This window comes from Schistocerca gregaria, chromosome 4 (assembly GCF_023897955.1).
Source record: "Schistocerca gregaria isolate iqSchGreg1 chromosome 4, iqSchGreg1.2, whole genome shotgun sequence".
Taxonomy (NCBI): Eukaryota; Metazoa; Arthropoda; class Insecta; order Orthoptera; family Acrididae; genus Schistocerca; species Schistocerca gregaria.
The window spans coordinates 512039891-512059792 of NC_064923.1; the positions used below are offsets into that span (position 1 = coordinate 512039891).

General features: G+C 48.6%; 1 protein-coding gene across 1 annotated transcript in view; it reads left to right on the top strand.

Moving 5' to 3' along the window:
• The window catches only part of LOC126266941 (UDP-glycosyltransferase UGT5-like), a 76053-nt gene that overhangs the window by 51669 nt on the left and 4482 nt on the right, over positions 1–19902 (top strand). Inside the window, exons 3-4 of the mRNA XM_049971636.1 lie at positions 2472–2694; positions 10091–10310. Coding sequence (XP_049827593.1) covers positions 2472–2694; positions 10091–10310 — 443 coding nt within the window. The remainder of the gene's footprint in view (positions 1–2471; positions 2695–10090; positions 10311–19902) is intronic.

The window sequence follows — 19902 nt, forward strand, 5'->3', positions numbered from 1 at the left end:
GGGCAGAACGTCAAAGTGTCAAATCTAGAACTACTGCCCCCAAATCTCTAGTCTGTGCAAGGAAAGATAGGGGTTCTTTTTTGGCCACAAAGCCTTCACTCTTTGGAGAGACTCCAACAAACAAGCTTTGGGAATTTGGAGCCATCTCCAAAATGAAGAGAGGCAGTTTTGATTAAAACAGCATCCCCTGCCCAGTCATAGGCATTACTTTCTTGTCAAGCTGGGTAACATTCCAGTGACTGTACTCTGCATGGTAGCCTAAACATGGTTTCCCATTAAGACCACCTCTCATGGTCTGATGAGCTACATGCCCCCTTGGAATGATGGGCTATACACTTCATCTCCATAGCAAACCAAAGGACAATAGGGTTACTACTGAGGCCTTCATCTTGGCCTTTGAGGGCGATTTGTTGCCTGAAAAGGTCAAGGTGATGGTATACCGATGTGCTGTGAAACAGTATGTCTCCTCCTCCCTGTCTGTTCAATTGTATGACATTTTGGCACGTATTAACATTGCAATGCCAGCCCAGTCTCTAAGGATTGCAGACTACTGTTGCAGGCAGACATTCCTTGTACTCCTCCCAGTCTGTGTCAACTGTAGACAACAAACACTCTCCCTCCTCACACAGTACAGTTTTCAGATTTTGTATATATGAGAACGTGTTCCGACTGACATGCCAAGAGGCCAAGAAAGATGAGTGCCTACGATGTTGCTTCTCTACTGACAGTATTCTCCTCCATTATGCATTCTACAGTGAGATCACAGGGCCACTCAACTGTGCCTGCACCCCTGATAATTGGAGGGCTCTCCTGTGATTTTTCCCCCAACCACCTTGGCAGTAATTCTCCCCAGTCAGTAAGGACGCCAGTTCACATCACCCAGCCACACACATTACCCTTGTCCTGCTTTTCATGCCAGGAAGGGGTCCCTTAGGACACTCCCCTCAAAGGCTTCTGCCAGTCTGCAACTGGGTACTACCCAGTGGCTGAAGGAGTCACAGGCTACTGCCTTCGAGGTGTTTGATCTCGAACTAATTCAGGGAAGTACTCCCAAACATCCAATCACCCCAAAGAAAAGAAAGACAAAAGTAGTCTTCAAAGACGAAGGAAATTCCCATGGCCCCATCCCCTTGGCTCACAAGTTCTGTTTCTGTGGACGAGGCAGCAACCCCAGTGTCCACAAAGGTTCCCTATCACAACTCAATCTCTCATAACCTCTTTGTCTTGATACCATGTCCTCTCACAGTGGCAGCAAGTGACATTCGGACATAACCTGCCTCCTTGGTTAATTCTGATCTGTAGCCTGTGTTGCCATGCTGGTTTTCTTCTGTGTGTTGGTTGGTTCTGATCACTGCCCTGTGTTGTATTTAGTGCAGTGAGTGCTCCTATATAAACCAGTAGTTGTAACTCTTCCATGGTTGTATTTTCATTTATTTTGCTGTGTATGATTGTGTTGATACTTGTTATTGTTGTTTCGACGTGTGGGTTATTTGGTGGTCTATGCGAGAATGGTCTAATGTCTGTAATTGTGTTTTGTATTCTATCTCTGTCAGCTGAAATTTTTCTTCTATATCTAATGTGTCACTTCGTGTTCTATTTATGCTTGTTCTGGTGGCTGTCTTAAGATTTAGTTTTCCCAGATTGTTTGTTTGCTCTGGGATATTTGAGTCCATTACTGTATTTTCTTCTTCTTCTTTTTCTTCTGATTGCACATTATTTTGTTCCAGTATTTGTTGTACTTGTTGTTTCATGTTTTCTAATTGTGACTGGGGTATTGTTATTTTTGATTATTACACGGATCTGATCAGCTAGTCGTTGTTCTTTAAAAATTTTAATTCTGGGTATCTGGTAATGTTGTGTATACTTGTGATCTGTATCCAGTTGTATTGGTTCCTAAGTTTAATAACAGAACAGATCTGACCATCTCATCCTCTATCTTTTTCCTTCTAGAGTGGTTGCAGGAAGCATGTCCTGCAAAACACCTCTATTTGTATTTAAATCATTTTCTGTGTGGCTAGCAGTGTCATTACCATTGTGGACGGGCATAGGATTGAAGCGTCGTCCCCAACCATGACATCACTTGTCCGAGGCTTCATTAGTTCTGTCCTGAACCAACTAATCACACTAAAAAGGGGGTTAGCCCTATTAGTGGTTTGTTCTTTTCGTCACCTTTTACGGCTGGCAGAACATACTGGAGTCCTATTCTTCTCCTGGGCCTCCACAGGTATTATTATTATTATTATTATTATTATTATTATTATTATTATTATTATTATTATTATTTATTACTGATAGTGAGGGATGGTGGTTGAGGTTGCTTTATATGGTTCACAATCTTCAGCAAAATGGTATTTCTAGTAAAATATTTGTGACTGGGAATTCACTAGAAGTAGCAATGAGGCAATAACGAACTATATATAAACAGTAGCTTTAGCCAGCACATTGTTTCTCATGGAAATGTTTATTCGCAGGACATCCAGGAGTTCATGGACGGAGCCGATCATGGAGTAATTTTCTTCACATTTGGTTCGACAGTTACTGCCAAGGATTTGAGTGAAGAGAAACGGAAGGCCATACTGGAATCCTTCGCAGAACTACCTGAACGTGTGCTGTGGAAGTGGGAGGATGATGAATTGCCGGGAAAACCACCCAACGTGATGGCGCGCAAGTGGCTGCCTCAGTATGACATACTAAGTAAATAAGGCTTCGTTTTGTAGACTCGTGAACTCGAAAATAATACTTTGAAACTACTTACAACCTACAATATATAGTCTCCAGAGTTTTTCACCACTGTTAAAGGTTCATGCTGAATAGGCAAACAAAGATCCACGTAGCACAAAAGCTTCTCCTTAACCTTAACCTGAAGCTGACCTGGCTGATGATAGTTTCATACTGTTAGGTAGGGTTTGCTGGTAGATCCCACCACTGATCAGGAACTGCCCCATTATTCTTATAGTACAATGCATCAACGCATAAAACGAACGCAGCACTACTGGAATAGACTGAAATACACTGACAAAACACTAGGGACAAAATCTTTAACTTAAAAAGATTCAGGGCTTGGGTTTCTAACCTGTATAGTGTCAACTTCGTTCTGATGCTGTCTGAATTTAACAGTTCAAGTCTACCTCAACCTCCGAATAGACCACTTTCTGTGACTGACTTGAATATACTAGTTAATCTGTCGCTATTGAATAGGTCTCACCTTTACTTTCATGAATTTTTGCTTTGATAGAGGGACACAGTTGTAATGACTGGACTACTAGTAAATGTGGTCCCGTATCTCTGATGGGCAAGTTGTGTTGTTCATTCTCTCATACCAAGACGATGGTTCATTACTGAAACCAGTAAAAATGATAAATTAATACTACTATCATGCATTTTTCAAAACACACAACTGCTGTTAGTCTTCGCACGTGTGTGTGTGTGGGGGGGGGGGGGGGGGGGGGCGTGTCATTGAGAAAGATAGTCGTCTAATTAGAGCCTTGAAAGTCGAAAACCGTTGATGAAATAAAGTATTATAGTACATCCATAATTTATACTTGAGTCCATCTGCCCTGTCCATGCTACACTCCAAAACAATACTTTTAGAAAAGACGTTCTAACATTAAATTTTACATTATGCGTTAATTAACTATTATTTCAGAATCTTTCCTTGCCATTGCAAGTTTGTATTTATTCTCTCTACTTCAGCCGAAGTCGGCAATGTTGCTGCCTGAAAGTCGAAACAGTAACTTCTTTATATTTCACAATCTAATTACCACAGCTTCTGATTTCATCAAACGTTTCATTACCCTAGTTTTCTTAGACGTGGCGATATTTCTCTCGGCTCTACATAGCGAATCCGTGTTATGCCCTTACTGTGAGAGTAATTCAGAGTGTTGCCACTACCTAAGCTGATGTATGAATGTTGGCATTCCACAGTGCTGATTTTTGCCTATCACCCATACAGCTTGTTGAATGAGACGGGCCCACAGCTGCTTCACGTGCTGAGGAATACTAGACTGGTAAGTCAACACATAGGCGATGTGTCGTTTTCGAAGTCACCTTGCAACAGTTGAGTGGAAGCAATGACTTTCCACTGGTGGTATGACCTTAGTCTTTGTATTGTGTGTGTGTCGCATGTAAACAGTGAATTATTACAGTCTTCAGGTGTAGAGATATCCATGACTGCATCTTCCCCCCGCAGGTCTGAGGGTTAGAATAGGCCTGAGGTATTCCTACATATCGTAAGAGGCGGCTTAAAGGAGTCCCACACTTTTAGACATTAGGAGTTCAGCTCCCATTCTATGGTTTGACCTGCCACTTCCAAAATTCTACAGAAGTGTGGGCCTTATGGGGAAGGGCGCCTTATGGGGTGCATGAGTGCCCTTAGATTCGAGCTCCTGCATCTCTTGTCATGGCTTTGCATCAGCACCTAAGATTTAACTATTTGGGTGAGGTCACTTTCCGGGTCACTTTCCGGGTCACTTTCCGGGTCACTTTCCGGGTCACTTTCCGGGTCACTTTCCGGGTCACTTTCCGGGTCACTTTCCGGGTCACTTTCCGGGTCACTTTCCGGGTCACTTTCCGGGTCACTTTCCGGGTCACTTTCCGGGTCACTTTCCGGGTCACTTTCCGGGTCACTTTCCGGGTCACTTTCCGGGTCACTTTCCGGGTCACTTTCCGGGTCACTTTCCGGGTCACTTTCCGGGTCACTTTCCGGGTCACTTTCCGGGTCACTTTCCGGGTCACTTTCCGGGTCACTTTCCGGGTCACTTTCCGGGTCACTTTCCGGGTCACTTTCCGGGTCACTTTCCGGGTCACTTTCCGGGTCACTTTCCGGGTCACTTTCCGGGTCACTTTCCGGGTCACTTTCCGGGTCACTTTCCGGGTCACTTTCCGGGTCACTTTCCGGGTCACTTTCCGGGTCACTTTCCGGGTCACTTTCCGGGTCACTTTGCGGGTCACTTTGCGGGTCACTTTGCGGGTCACTTTGCGGGTCACTTTGCGGGTCACTTTGCGGGTCACTTTGCGGGTCACTTTGCGGGTCACTTTGCGGGTCACTTTGCGGGTCACTTTGCGGGTCACTTTGCGGGTCACTTTGCGGGTCACTTTGCGGGTCACTTTGCGGGTCACTTTGCGGGTCACTTTGCGGGTCACTTTGCGGGTCACTTTGCGGGTCACTTTGCGGGTCACTTTGCGGGTCACTTTGCGGGTCGTAGCCCCCTGACAACACAGGGATTGCGCTGCTGATGCTTGAGCTGTAAACTTCCGATGTATGCCAAGGAGTAGATGCCTATCTTCCTGGAGCATCAGGACTCCCAGCAACAGCCATCATGCCAGTTGGCACGTTCCGCCCATGGTGTAGCAAGGGAGGGAAACGATTTAGGGTCATAGCTGTCGGCATTGTATTCTATCTTGCCCTTCTCAGAGACTGCTGGTGCCGTACTCTCACCAGCAAGAGATGACTTAGTCTGCTTCATTGCAGGTCATCTGCCCTGATGCCACCCACTCCAATCAGGGGCTCTCCCCATGAGCACCAACTGTTATGCTTTACACCTGCTATCTGCATTGCCCTCCAAGAACCCTGGTTCCCGGCAATGCAGACTCGTGGCCTCCATGGCTATAGGGGATATTACAAGAACTGTAGTAATTATAATAGTGTCAGGTTGAGTTTGTGTCAATGTCCTGAACTTAGTATGCAGTGAACCTGTGCCCCTTCAAACCCCTCTTAAAGATGTGGCTGTCAGAATAAGGAAGACACAGGAAATAACTCTCTGCAATGTATATCTTCCTCCACATTGTGCAGTACCCCTAAACGCATTGGCTGCACTGATTGACCAACTCTCTAAACTTTTCATACTTTTGGGAGATTTTAACGACCATAACACCTTGTGGGGTGGCATAGTTCTTAATGCCTATTAAATACTGGGACCACCACACATTTCAATGTGGCACATGACACATATTCGGACATTGATCTCTCGGATTGCAGTCCTGGCGTTCTCCCATCTATCCACTGGAGAGCACATGACGACCTGTATGGTAGTGACCACTTCATCTGTCACTCCCCCCAAGTCATGTCCACGGACGCCTGCCCAGATGGGCTTTTAAAAAGGCAGACTCAGAAACATTCATCTGTCACCGTTGAATCTCCCCCACACGGTAGCATCGATGTGGTGTTTGAGAAAGTAACTACAACGATCGTTTCTGAGGCAGAAAACGCGATCCCTCGTTCTTTAAGTTGCCCCTGGCGAAAGACAGTCCCTTAGTGGTCGCTGGAAGTCGCTGCAGCAATTAAGGAGGGTTAGCGAGCTGTATAGCGGCATAAGTGGAGCCCTTCCCTGGAGCACCTCATAGCCTTTAAACAGTTTCGAGCCCGCGTTCGCCAGCTTATCAAAAGGCGGAAACAGGAGTGTTGGGAGAGGTACATACCGACCACTGGGTGCCATACGTCACCTTCCTAAGTCTGGGCAAAGATCAAACGAGTTTTTTTGTTAACAGACCCCAACTTATGTTCCTGGCGTTAACATAAATGACGTGTTATCTACCGATGCAAACGAGATTGCCAAGCACTTTGCTGAGCACTATGCTCGCGCCTCTGCGTCAGAGAATTACCCCCAGCCTTTCGCACTCTCAAATGGCGGATGGAAGAGAGTCCTCTTATTCACTGCACGCGACAGTGAACCTTATAACGTCCCATTTACAGAGTGGGAGCTCGTCATTGCCCTTGTACATTGTCCCGACACATCTCCTGGGTCAGATCGGATCCACAGTCAGATGATTAAACATCTCTCATCTGATTACAAGCAGCATCGCCTCGTAATCTTCAACCGGATTTGGTGCGATGGCGTCTTTCCATTGCAATGGCGGCAGAGCACCATTATACCAGTGCTCAAACCTGGCAAAAACCGGCTTGATGTGGATAGCTATCAGCCCATTAGCCTCGCCAACGTTTCTGGTAAGCTGCTAGAACATATGGTGTGTCGGCAGTTGGGTTGGGTCCTAGAGTCACATGGCCTACTGGCTCCATGTCAGGGCGGCTTCCACCAGGGTCGCTCTACCACTGATAATCTTGTGTTCCTCAAATCTGCCATGCGAACAGCCTTTTCCTGAAGCCAGCACTTGGTTGCTGTATTTTTTTGATTTACGAAAAGCATATGACACCACCTGGTGACATATTCCTGCCACATTATACGAGTGGGGTCTGAGGCCCATTCCCTATTTTTATCCAAAATTTCCTGTCGCTTCGTACTTTCTGTGTCCACATTGGTGCCTCCCGTAATTCCCCCCAATATTCAGGAGAATTGGGTCCCGCAGCACTCTATATTGATTGTATATTTTTAGTGGCCATTAACGGTCTAGCAGCAGCTGTAGGGCCGTCCATCTCGCCCTCTCTGTATGCAGACGACTTCTGCATTTTGTACTGCTCTACCAGTACTGTTGTTGCTGAGGGGCGCCTACAGGGGGCCATCCACGAGGCGCAGTCATGGGCTCTAGCCCATAGATTTCACTTTTCGACCACAAAGTCGTGTGTTATGCCCTTCTGTCGGTGTCGTCCCGCACATCCAGAACCGGAACTTTATCTTACTGACGATCCCCTCACTGTAGTATAGGTGTATCGATTTTTAGGACTGGTTTTCGACTCTCGATTGACTTGGGTTCCTCACCTTCATCAGCTTAAGCGGAAGTACTGGCAGCACATCAGTGTCCTCTGCTGCCTGAGCAAGACCAATGGGGGTGAAAATAGCACTGCGCTGTTGCAGCTATACAGAGCCCTTGTTCAATCCTGGCTTGACCATGGGAGTCTGGTTTAGGGTTCGTCGGCGCCCTCAGCATTGGGTTACTCAGCCCAGTGAATGACTGTGGCGTTAGACTAGCGATGGGACTTTTAGGATTAGTCCAGTGACAGGCACCCATTCGGAGGCTGGAGTTCCTCCATTGCAGCTCAGGCATGCACAACTGCTTGCACACGTTCGTAGTTCTCATTCGCATCCGAATTAACGTCTTATTTTTCCACCCACAGCAGTTCATCTCCTGCGTTGGCGGCCCAGGTCAGGGCTTACGATTGCAGTTCGCGTCCGATCACTTCTATCTGAACTGGAGTCCTTGCCTTTACCACCTATACTCGAGGTCCAGTCGCATGGCCCAAAGGACTCAGTTCACCCTGCGGCTCTCTACTGTCACTTCATCTCGATTCTTGAAATGTACCGATGCCATGAAGTGATTTACACTGACGGCTCGATGGCTGATGGTCACATCAGCTTTGCGTGAGTCCATGGAGGACATACTGAACAGCATTCCTTACCTGATGGCTGCAGTGTTTACACTCCAGCGTTGGTGGCTATATCTCATGCTCTTGAGCACATCCGTTCATATCCTGGGGAGCCGTTTCTTCTCTATACCGACTCCTTGAGCACCCCACAAGCTATCGACCAGTGCTACCCTCGTCATCCTTGGGTAGCGACCATCCAGGAGTCCATCTATGCCATTCCAATAACTGACCTGCATTTGTTTCTACGTCAGCAGGTTTTTCGGCTTTGGGAGGCGGGATGGCATAGCCTTAGTAAACACAACAAACTGTCATTAAAGGAGACTACAAATGTGTGGCAGTCCTCCATGCTGACCTCTCACAGGGACACTCTGGCTCTCTGCCTGCTCCACATTGGCCACGCGCCTTGAAGACCTGCCTCAGTGTCGATGCGGTGCCTGGTTGACAGTGGCCCATATTCTGGTGCACTATCCCATTTTGACTGCCCTGTGACGAAATCTTTGGTTACCAGACTTGTAGCCTCTAATTTTATCTGACAACGCCTCATAAGCTGATTTAGTTTTACGTTTTATTCGTGAGGGTGGGATTTATCATTTGATCTAAATTTTTGCACATGTCCTTTGTCCCACTGTGTCCTCCACCTTAGTGTTTTTAGGATGGAGGTTTTAAAGTGTTGCAGAGTGGCTGGTTTCTCCTTTTTATTCTCATGGTCAGCCACCCATGGTAATTGTATTTTCCTTGGTTTTCTTCTCCCCTATTTTCCATTTGTTTGTTGCCCTTCCGTTCTTGTGGTTTTCCTGTCTCCATTTTGTGTTGTCTGTCTTGCTTATTTTATTGTCACCCTTGTGGGATTTTTTTATTCAGAACAAAGGAGCAACGACCTAGCAGTTTGGTTCCTCGCCCCCCTTTTTCAAACAAACAAACCAACCAACTAACCAACCAAGTCTGCACCTGGGATGAAGACTTTGGAAACTGAGACAAGGCTGCTGTTCCAGGAGAAAAACTGATTAGCCTGGATTAAAAACAAAGAAAATCAGATATTTGCTTTCTTTTGTCATGGTTGCTGTTGGAGTATTAGTGTCTCCTTCTGACGGCGTCGACGTCCACCCACGATGACTGCATCACATTCTTCTCTAATGATGTTGGGTTTACAGACACTGGCCTACAGTGAACACCGATGAACTCGTGACTGCACCATTCTGGGCTTCAAGCTCTTACGTAATGCTGTCGTATGTGTTGGGTCTGCATGCATCTGAAGCACTGACAAAATAAATCGTATCTCGGTCACTAAACCCCGACAAGAAATAACCTCACCATCCTACTAGTTCTGTCAGTTAATCTCCACTGGAGTTAACACTTGTCCAATTACAACTGGGACTTTAATAATTCAAAAAACAAAACTGATAAAATATGTCAAGGACAAGTCAAATGTGTAGTGGTATGTGTTGCAGCAGCATCATCCTCAAAGCTGAATGAGATCTTACTTCATACAAATTTGCATTAAAAATTGTCACCGAACGGATGCCTGCCATGAATATAAGGTGCAAACATTCCACATAGAAAGAATTGTAATGGCTATGATGCACGAATTACCTAACCTATAGGCAGCTCAATGCTTCCAACCATACATTTCCTTTAATGATGAGGATAGTCATACAAACAAGCTTTTAAGGATATTTCTAAGTAAATTCACATTGTGGCTTGGTGTTTGTAGTCAAGACACTATTGTCCATAGTCTCTCCCATAAAAAGAATAAAATCTTACGGAAACTTGTGAAGTGAGACAAAGCATCGAACGTTTTACACTTCATAACACAAGCTTATTTTTATTACACAGGTCATCCTAAAATGCGACTGTACATTTCTCACGGAGGTCTGATGGGAACTATAGAAGCCATTTACAACGGGGTACCTATGATAGGCATTCCGCTGTTCGGGGACCAGCCTTCTAACGTAATGATGTGTGTGAAAAGGGGCGTCGCCCGTCTGCTCCGCTTTCACGAAATATCGAAACATTCGCTATTGCAGAACATAAGAGAGGTGATTAACGACCCTAGGTAAGTTAAAAGTTAATATTTTGCGTTTTTAAGGATGTGTGGCAGTTATTCTGCTTATTAGTAAAAGAGGAAACATAGTTGAACGAGAATACGCTTACAGCATTAATATTTAGCTTAAGGCGACAATTCAAGCGTAATATAATGGCTGGAAGGCTTTTCAGTCAGCTTCTTCGAAAGATACGTTTTACGTTCTTAAACTGTTGGTAAATTCATAAATACTTTTTTTTAAGTCTCGTAGAAGAGACCTGTAATCAATATCGGTGCCAGCCGCTGGGGCCGAGAGGTCCTAGGCGCTTCAGTCCGGAACCGTGCTGCTGCTACGGTCGCAGGTTCAAATCCTGCCTCGGGCGTGGATGTGTGTGATGTCCTTAGGTTAGTGAGGTTTAAGTGACCTCAGATATTAAGTCCAATAGTGCTTAGAGCCATTTGAACCAAATATCGGCAACAATTCTTAATAACAGGTTGATTAATTCAGTGATATAAACTAACAAAGGAAGTTATTACTATATGGCCGCCAATTAAGGCAGAGTTCAGTTTTCCGTGATATCCTGTTGTGATGACCTCAATCCACAGGAAAAATAATTATCAAAATCTGAACTGTGAAGTCATCCAAAATTCTAGTTGGAAAACCACACTCTTTATTATACTTCTCAATTTGTTACGATCCCACTTTATGAACTGAAAACTAATATTCGCGACACACTACCCTGAAATGACAAAATTGTGTATATATTCTCTGAAACTTCAAATACAATATCTGAAAGGAATTAAAAAAGTGACAATTTCGTGAATCACACACAATACTGTTAAGAATCGCATGAACACTGGGGGGTTTCACCATACATCTACCCACTTTTGAGTATAACCAGTGTCTGTTAATACTACGACTCGTAACAATACAATATCGGAAACTTTTATTACTGGGTAAACAGTACTTAACGTGATTCGTCAGCTAACACTTACAATTCACGCTCACCTCAGGAAATGCACCAATACGGGAATAGCAGCTTTTACGTTATTGGTCAGAACGCAAGCAATTATGGCGGTAGCCGTAATTTTCGCCCGGCGCCATATTTCACGACAAAATACTCTTATTAGTCACTGCCATATATCTAGTCTCATAACAATACATAAAACTACTTAAAATAACAATATTTTTGACATACAAGGAGAATTAGTTGTAATGAGAGGAAGAAGTTTATATTTACTGGTGTTTCAACAATGACTACTAAGCAACTTTTAATTGACTGATTGCTTTCTGCTAACGAAAATAAAATTACAAACATAAACTAAACAAAGAATTTATTTGAATAGAGTCTGTAATTCTTATACTTTTAATAGAGAAACTAGGTTTCTAGGTCAGGGGATAGCGTTCCGCGAAATCATCATAATTTTTGATACATACGAAGCGTTGCGTTTGGCAGCACGATGTCAGCGGGTTACGATGATGAGAGCAGGATACAGGCAGTTCCGCTGGTTAATCTTCTCCGGCTAAACGCCATTAAAGTTGCGGCACAGCTGTATCATTAACCCCGTGGTAATTAACAAACCACAAGACGCCAGTATACGACCGTTGTTGGCATGTCCTCTCTTTCAAAGTACATTACGTATCCATCACTCGTTTTTACACTTTATGCACTGACCGTGACGCTATCGTCCATAATTGCACAGTTCGTCACATTCATATAGTCTTAGCCACAAATACACAGTTCATAGAATTGTTCTTGTGTGTGAAACACACCGTAAACGATGTCCACTCTGTTCACGCATTTCAAACTTCGACAACGTCACTGAAAGACATTTATATTCCACAGCTAATTAAAGTCTTAACTTTGACAGCTTGATAGAATGTGATATAAAACAGTTCCACCACCCAAAACCAATACCAGCAAAGTTCATTCGCATTAAAGCACTGTTCGTGTCTGCCATAACGAAGTATTGTTAGCGGCACTTTCACAGTCCTGTTTATTTGCTCTTAAACTTCGCTGGCGATGGCATTACATACCGCAGTGGTAAAGAGAATTAACAATCTGATAGTTCGGTATCACTGTCCATACAATTACGTATTCCTTTCATAAAACACAGTACTATTTTCCCGCGCACGCTTCAGACCCGCCATCCCCTCTACTACACAACCACCACTCGACTATGGATATCATTATCGCTGTCCCCTGTCTAAAGATGTTATATCGTTATCGTAAATTACATAAATCCTTATAAATGTTATTAACTGAATTTTTCACTATTTATAATATTCCAAAAGAGAACTTTACCACAGGTACAAAGCAAGAAACATATTTATCCGTTGGCAAATGATATAATCACAATTACATCTTTACATTTAAAAACCACAGTAGAATGTTACATAATCACCATTAGAAACTCCCATATAAACAAAAGAAAAAGAATAGAATCTAAATAAAATGACAAACGCAAAATTTTATATGCGTAATTAGCAATGCTTTCACACTGTGAAACTGTTAATTTGCGATTTCCTTTGACGACGTTTGCTTATGTCATACACCACATTTAGTTCTCTGCTCAACTGCATTTTGACACAGAAATAAATTACCCAACATACACTCCTGGAAATGGAAAAAAGAACACATTGACAACGGTGTGTCAGACCCACCATACATGCTCCGGACACTGCGAGAGGGCTGTACAAGCAATGATCACACGCACGGCACAGCGGACACACCAGGAACCGCGGTGTTGGCCGTCGAATGGCGCTAGCTGCGCAGCATTTGTGCACCGCCGCCGTCAGTGTCAGCCAGTTTGCCATGTCATACGGAGCTCCATCGCAGTCTTTAACAATGGTAGCATGCCGCGACAGCGTGGACGTGAACCGTATGTGCAGTTGACGGACTTTGAGCGAGGGCGTATAGTGGGCATGCCGGAGGCCGGGTGGACGTACCGCCGAATTGCTCAACACGTGGGGCGTGAGATCTCCACAGTACATCGATGTTGTCGCCAGTGGTCGGCGGAAGGTGCACGTGCCCGTCGATCTGGGACCGGACCGCAGCGACGCACGGATGCATGCCAAGACCGTAGGATCCTACGCAGTGCCGTAGGGGACCGCACCGCCACTTCCCAGCAAATTAGCGACACTGTTGCTCCTGGGGTATCGGCGAGGACCATTCGCAACCGTCTCCATGCAGCTGGGCTACGGTACCGCACACCGTTAGGCCGTCTTCCGCTCACGCCCCAACATCGTGCAGCCCGCCTCCAGTGGTAACGCGCCCCCCCCTGTGGGTTCGGGGGTAAGAATAGGCCCACGGTATTCCTGCCTGTCGTAAGAGGCGACTAAAAGGAGTCTCAAACGTTTTGGCCTTGTGAGATGGTCCCCTAACGGGTTTGACCTCCATCCTTCTAAATTTTCCGAAGAGCGAGCCGATTGGGGAAGGGCGCCTTACAAGGAGCGATGTGTCCATCAAGCATTACCATCTCTAGCCAGGTTTGTCGTCATCACTTAGCAGTCCCGCTCACCTACCATCTCTTGGGCGTGGATTTGTTCTTGGGTGCGGTTTCTTGCAGTCTGCTATGCTGTGCCGCTTTATGCGCCAATGACGATATTGGACTACATCACCTGAAATCCAGCGCGGTAGCCAGTCCGTTGTGGTGGGGCCGCCATGTACCCTGTTGGTTGTAGCCCCCTGACTACACAGGGATCGCTCTGCTGATGCCAGCGCCGTTAACTCCCCACGTATGCCAAGGAGTAGATGCCTATCCCCTTGGGGCATTGGGACTCCCGGCAATGGCCATCCTGCCATGTGGTCGTTGCTGAGGCTGGGTGGCGCCCGTGGGGAGGGCCCTTGGTCGGAGTAGGTGGCATCAGGGCGGATGACCCGCAATGAAGCGTGGTACATCATCTCTTGCTGGTGGCCAGCCGCCAGCAGTCTCTAAGCGTTCCAGGGCTCAATACAACGCAACTACATATGACCCCAAATCGTTCCCCTCCCTGGCTACACCATGGGAGGAACGAAAGACTAAGGATGCCAGCGAACCATACTCGCCCCGCTACCTGGTGTGTACGAGAGCTGATGGTGAATCCTTTACATCCATGAAGCCTCAGTTCTTCGTCGAGCACTTAGAGGACAAGTTCGGGGAGGTGGAGGGCTTGTCCAAAATGCGCTCGGGCTCGGTTTTGATCAAATCGGCGTCCTCCGCCCAGTCCCGCCGGTTACTCGATTGTAACAAGCTGGGGGATGTTCCGGTTACAATCACGCCCCATAAGTCTTAATATGGTCCAGGGCATAATATTCCATCGGGACCTTCTATTGCAGTCCGATGACGAGCTTCGCGCCAATTTAGAGCGGCGAGGTGTCCACTTCGTCCGGCGCGTACATCGTGGTCCAAGGGATAAGCAGGTTGCCACCGGTGCCTTCATCTTGGCCTTCGAGGGTGATACTTTACCTGAGAAGGTCAAGGTGATGGTCTATCGTTGTGACGTCAAGCCATATATCCCTCCCCTGATGCGGTGCTTTAAGTGCTGGAAGTTCGGGCATATGTATTCCCGCTGTACTTCCGGCCTCACATGTCGAGATTGTGGACCCCCATCACATCCCGATACTCCATGTGCTCCGCCTCCCATCTGTGTAAACTGCGGAGAGCACCACTCACCTTTCTCGCCGGACTGCAGGATCTACCAGAAAGAGCGCAAAATCATGGAGTATAAGACCCTGGACCGCCTAACATACACTGAGGCCAGGCAGAAGTTCGAACGCCTCCATCCTGTTCGAATGCCTGCCTCTTACGCCGCGGCTACTACTGTTATGGCCCCATTAGCTCTCCCTCAGACTGCCACCTCTCAGAGCCGGAATGCTACACCTGCCCCCTTGATGGTGGGGGGCACTTCACTCCCTGCTGCTCCTGCACTACCTGCCTCAGGAGCAGCAACCCCCCAACCATCGGGGACATCAGTCCCCACTTCTAAGCTGGGGAAGCCTCAAACTTCCCCTGCTCGAATAGCATGGAAAGGGTCCCTTGGGTCCCTTCCTTCCCAGGTTTCCGCCTCTGGGAAGGGTGACGTCAGCCAATGGAAGAAAAGCAGACCAGCGGCTGATCGCAGGGCTTCCCGCTCCTCCTCCGTCCCGGAGACTGACTCGCTGGAGCCCTCCCAGCCAATGAAACCCAAGGACCAGAGAGACAAGACGAAGAAGAAGACCTCTAAGGCCAAGGACCACGCGGTGGCATCCACCCCACTGCTCCCTACAGGCTCTGCGTCAGGGGATAAGGTGGAGATCCGGGCGTCCGCTGAGGACCTGGATCTCGCCGGACCCTCAGACGCCATGGAAGCAGATTGTACTGGTCCTCCATCGGTGGCAGCAGGTGACCCAGTGGCGTGATCTGCCTCCTCGGCCCCTTCACGCCTTTTTCGGACATGGACAAAGCAATACTCCAGTGGAACTGCAGCGCTTTTTTCTACCACCTTGCTGAGCTTCGCCAACTCATCAGCAGTCACCCTTTCCTCTGCATTGCCCTACAGGAAACTTGGTTTCCGGCAATGCGGACCCCTGCCCTACGTGGGTATCGGGGTTATTACAAGAACCGGGCAGCTTATGAGAGGGTATCTGGTGGAGTCTGCGTCTACATCCTTAACTCTGTCTACAGCGAATGTGTACCTCTTCACACACCTTTAGAGGCTGTCGCTGTAAGGATGTGGACGCCTCAGCCTATTACTGTTTGCAGTTTGTATCTTCCGCCAGATGGTGATGTCTCGCGTCATGTGTTGGCTGCATTGATAGCACAACTGCCTCCTCCTTTTGTGTTACTGGGCGACTTTAACGCCCATAACCCCCTGTGGGGTAGCGCCGCGATTACTGGCCGGGGTAGAGATGTCGAGACTCTTCTCTCGCAGCTTGACCTCTGCCTCTTAAACACGGGAGAGCCGACACATTTCAGCGTCGTCCATGGCACATTTTCGGCCATCGACCTTTCTATCTGCAGCCCCGCACTTTCACCATCCATCCACTGGAGTGTCCATGACGACTTATGTGGTAGTGACCATTTCCCCATCTTTCTGTCACTACCACAGCGTCACTCTTCTGAACGCCCCTCCAGATGGGCTCTGAATAAGGCTGATTTGGGGCTTGTTCTCCTCTCTCGCCACTATCGCACCTCCTTCCCCTGACACCATTGATGCGGTGGTTCAGTCGGTCACCACCGGCATCGTTTCTGCGGCGGCATCTGCGATTCCCTGTTCATCCGGGTCCCCTCGGAGGAGGACTGTGCCTTGGTGGGCGCCCGAGATCGCAGAGGCGATTAGAGATCGCCGGCGGGCTCTTCAACGCCATAAGCGGCACCCGTCCTTGGAGAACCTCATCGTTTTTAAACAGCTCCGTGCCCGTGCCCGACGCCTTATTCGCCAACGGAAGCAGGAGTGCTGGGAACGGTATGTTTCCACCATTGGCGTCCGTACCTCTGCATCGCAGGTTTGGGCTAAGATTAGGCGACTCCATGGCTATCGGCCGCCTGTCTCTGTCCCTGGGCTTTCGCTGAATGGAGTGGTGTGTACTGACTCCGACACGATTGCGGACCGGTTAGCAGCGCATTTTGCTCAGTGTTCCGCATCTACGAATTACCCACTGGCCTTCCGCTCCCGGAAAGAGCGGTTGGAACGTTGGAGGCTTTCCTTTCACACGCGCCACGCGGAGTCGTACAATGCTCCTTTCAGCGACTGGGAATTCCAGAGTGCCCTATCTGCTTGCCCTGATACGGCTCCTGGGCCAGACCGCATCCACAGCCAGATGCTGAAACACCTCTCTGTGAATTGCAAGCGACGCCTCCTAGATGTTTTCAACCGCATCTGGGTTGAGGGTGTGTTCCCGTCTCAATGGCGAGAAAGCATCGTCCTCCCCGTGTTGAAACCTGGCAAGAACCCGCTGGAGGTGGACAGCTACCGCCCCATAAGCCTCACCAACGTTCTTTGCAAGTTGCTAGAACGTATGGTGAGCCGGAGGTTGAGTTGGCTCCTCGAGTCTCGAGGCCTTCTGGCTCCGTCTCAAGGTGGGTTCCTCAAAGGCCGCTCTGCCGTCGATAATCTGGTCTCCCTAGAGTCTGCCGTCCGTACAGCCTTTGCACGCCGCCAACATCTGGTTGCCGTCTTCTTCGACATGCGGAAGGCGTACGATACGACTTGGCGATATCACATCCTGGCCACACTTCATGGGTGGGGTCTTAGGGGCCCGCTCCCGATTTTTATTCAGAATTTTCTGTCGTCTCGTTCCTTCCGCGTGCAAGTTGCTGCGTCCCATAGTTCCTCCCGGATCCAGGAGAACGGGGTCCCACAGGGGTCTGTCCTCAGTGTCTCCCTGTTTTTAATTGCGATCAATGGGCTCGCTGAGGCGGTGGGATCGTCCGTCGCAGCTTCGTTGTATGCAGACGATTTCTGCCTCTACTACAGCTCCGCTGGCATTGCAGTTGCTGAGCGCCAGCTGCAGGGCGCTATCCGCAAGGCGCAGTCGTGGGCTGTAGCGCACGGCTTCCAGTTTTCGGCCGCTAAGACCTGCGTTGTGCATTTCTGCCGGCGTCGCACGGTTCACCCTGAGCCACGCCTTTACCTTGACGGTGAACCTCTTGCTGTGGTAGAGACGCATCGGTTCTTGGGACTGGTATTTGATGCCCGGCTGACTTGGCTGCCTCATATTAGGCAGCTTAAACAAACATGCTGGCGGCATTTAAACGCTCTCCGTTGCCTTAGCCACACCGGATGGGGTGCCGATCGGTCCACCCTTCTCCGGCTGTATCAAGCGCTGATCCAGTCCCGCCTTGATTATGGGTGTGTGGCTTATGGTTCGGCGTCGCCATCAGCGTTGCAATTGCTGGATCCCATCCATCACTGCGGGATCCGACTCGCCACAGGAGCATTTCGGACAAGCCCTGTTGACAGCTTACTTGTGGAGGCTGGTGTTCCCCCATTGCGGATCCGGCGCGACCGACTTCTGGCCGCTTATGCTGCCCACGTTTGTAGCTTGCCAGGGCATCCCAACTACCATCTCCTGTTCCCGCACTCGATCGTCCATCTTCCAGACAGGCGGCCCCGGTCAGGGTATACGATCGCGGTTCGCATCCGGGCTCTACTGTGTGGGATTGAGTTTTTTCCTCTCCCGCCTGTTTTCCGGGCCAATCTCCGTCTGCCCCCTTGGTGTGTGCGCCGACCATGCATTCGGCTGGATTTGGCACAGGGTCCGAAAGACTCGGTCCCTCCTCCGGCCCTCCGCCGCCGCTTTGTTGCTCTCCTTGCCGAGTTTCCCGGATCTGCCGTGACCTATACCGACGGTTCGATGGTCTCTGGTCGCACTGGTTACGCTCTTACTCTAGAGGATCATTGTGAGCAACGGTCGCTGGCACCCGGGAACAGTGTATACACTGCCGAGTTGGTTGCCATCTATCGCGCCCTAGAGTATATCCGCTCCCGCTCAGGTGAGTCCTTTGTCATCTGTAGTGACTCCCTGAGTGGTTTACGAGCTCTTGACCAGTGCTTTCCTCGTTCCCGTCTGGTGATGGCCATCCACGAGTCGCTCCATGCTCTTGCCCGTTGCGGCCGCTCCGTGGTCTTTGTTTGGACCCCAGGTCATGTCGGCATCCCGGGCAATGAGCGGGTTGACACGCTGGCTAAACAGGCAGTGAGTTCACCGGCTCTGGAACTCGGCCTTATGGAGTGTGATCTCCTGTCGCTTTTGCGCCAGAAAGTGCTTGGTGCCTGGGGTGACGAGTGGCGCACCCTGCCCACGCCCAACAAACTTCGGGCGGTGAAGGAGACGACCCGTGTGTGGCGCTCCTCCATGCGGGCCTCTCGGAAGGACTCTGTCGTCCTCTGCCGGCTGCGCGTTGGCCACACGTGGCTGACGCACGGCCATTTGTTGCGCCGGGAGGACCCACCGCTATGTCGCTGCGGGGCAGCTCTGACGGTGGTCCACATTTTGGTGGACTGCCCGCTTTTAACAGGACTCAGGCAGACGTTTGCGCTGCCTGATACCCTCCCTGCCCTTTTATGTGATGACGATGCTATGGCGGACCTCGTGTTGAGTTTTATTCGGGCAGGGGGTTTTTATCGTATGATTTGAGTGTTTGTCCTTTTATTTCCTGTATTGACTTGGGCCTTTGGCCTGTGGTTTTAAACTGTGGGTTTTAATGTCATTTGGTGGTTGGCTTTTCCTTATTTTCATGGTCGGCTAACCACCTTCACACTCGGTGCGATTTTAGTTCCGTTTGTCTGGTCTTTGTCTGCCTTTCTTGTATTGTGTCGTCCCTTCTCTCAGTTCTCCGTTTTTAACGACTGACAGTTTTTATTTCGTGTGATTTTATCGTGGAACAAGGGACCGATGACCTTAGCAGTCTGGTCCCTTCAATCCCACACCCAACCAACCAGTGGTAACGCGACAGGCGTGAATGGCGGGACGAATGGAGACGTGTCGTCTTCAGCGATGAGAGTCGCTTCTGCCTTGGTGCCAATGACGGTCGTATGCGTGTTTAGCGCCGTGCAGGTGAGCGCCACAATCAGAACTGCATACGACCGAGGCACACAGGGCAAACACCCGGCATCGTGGTGTGGGGAGCCATCTCCTACACTGGCCGTACACCTCTGGTG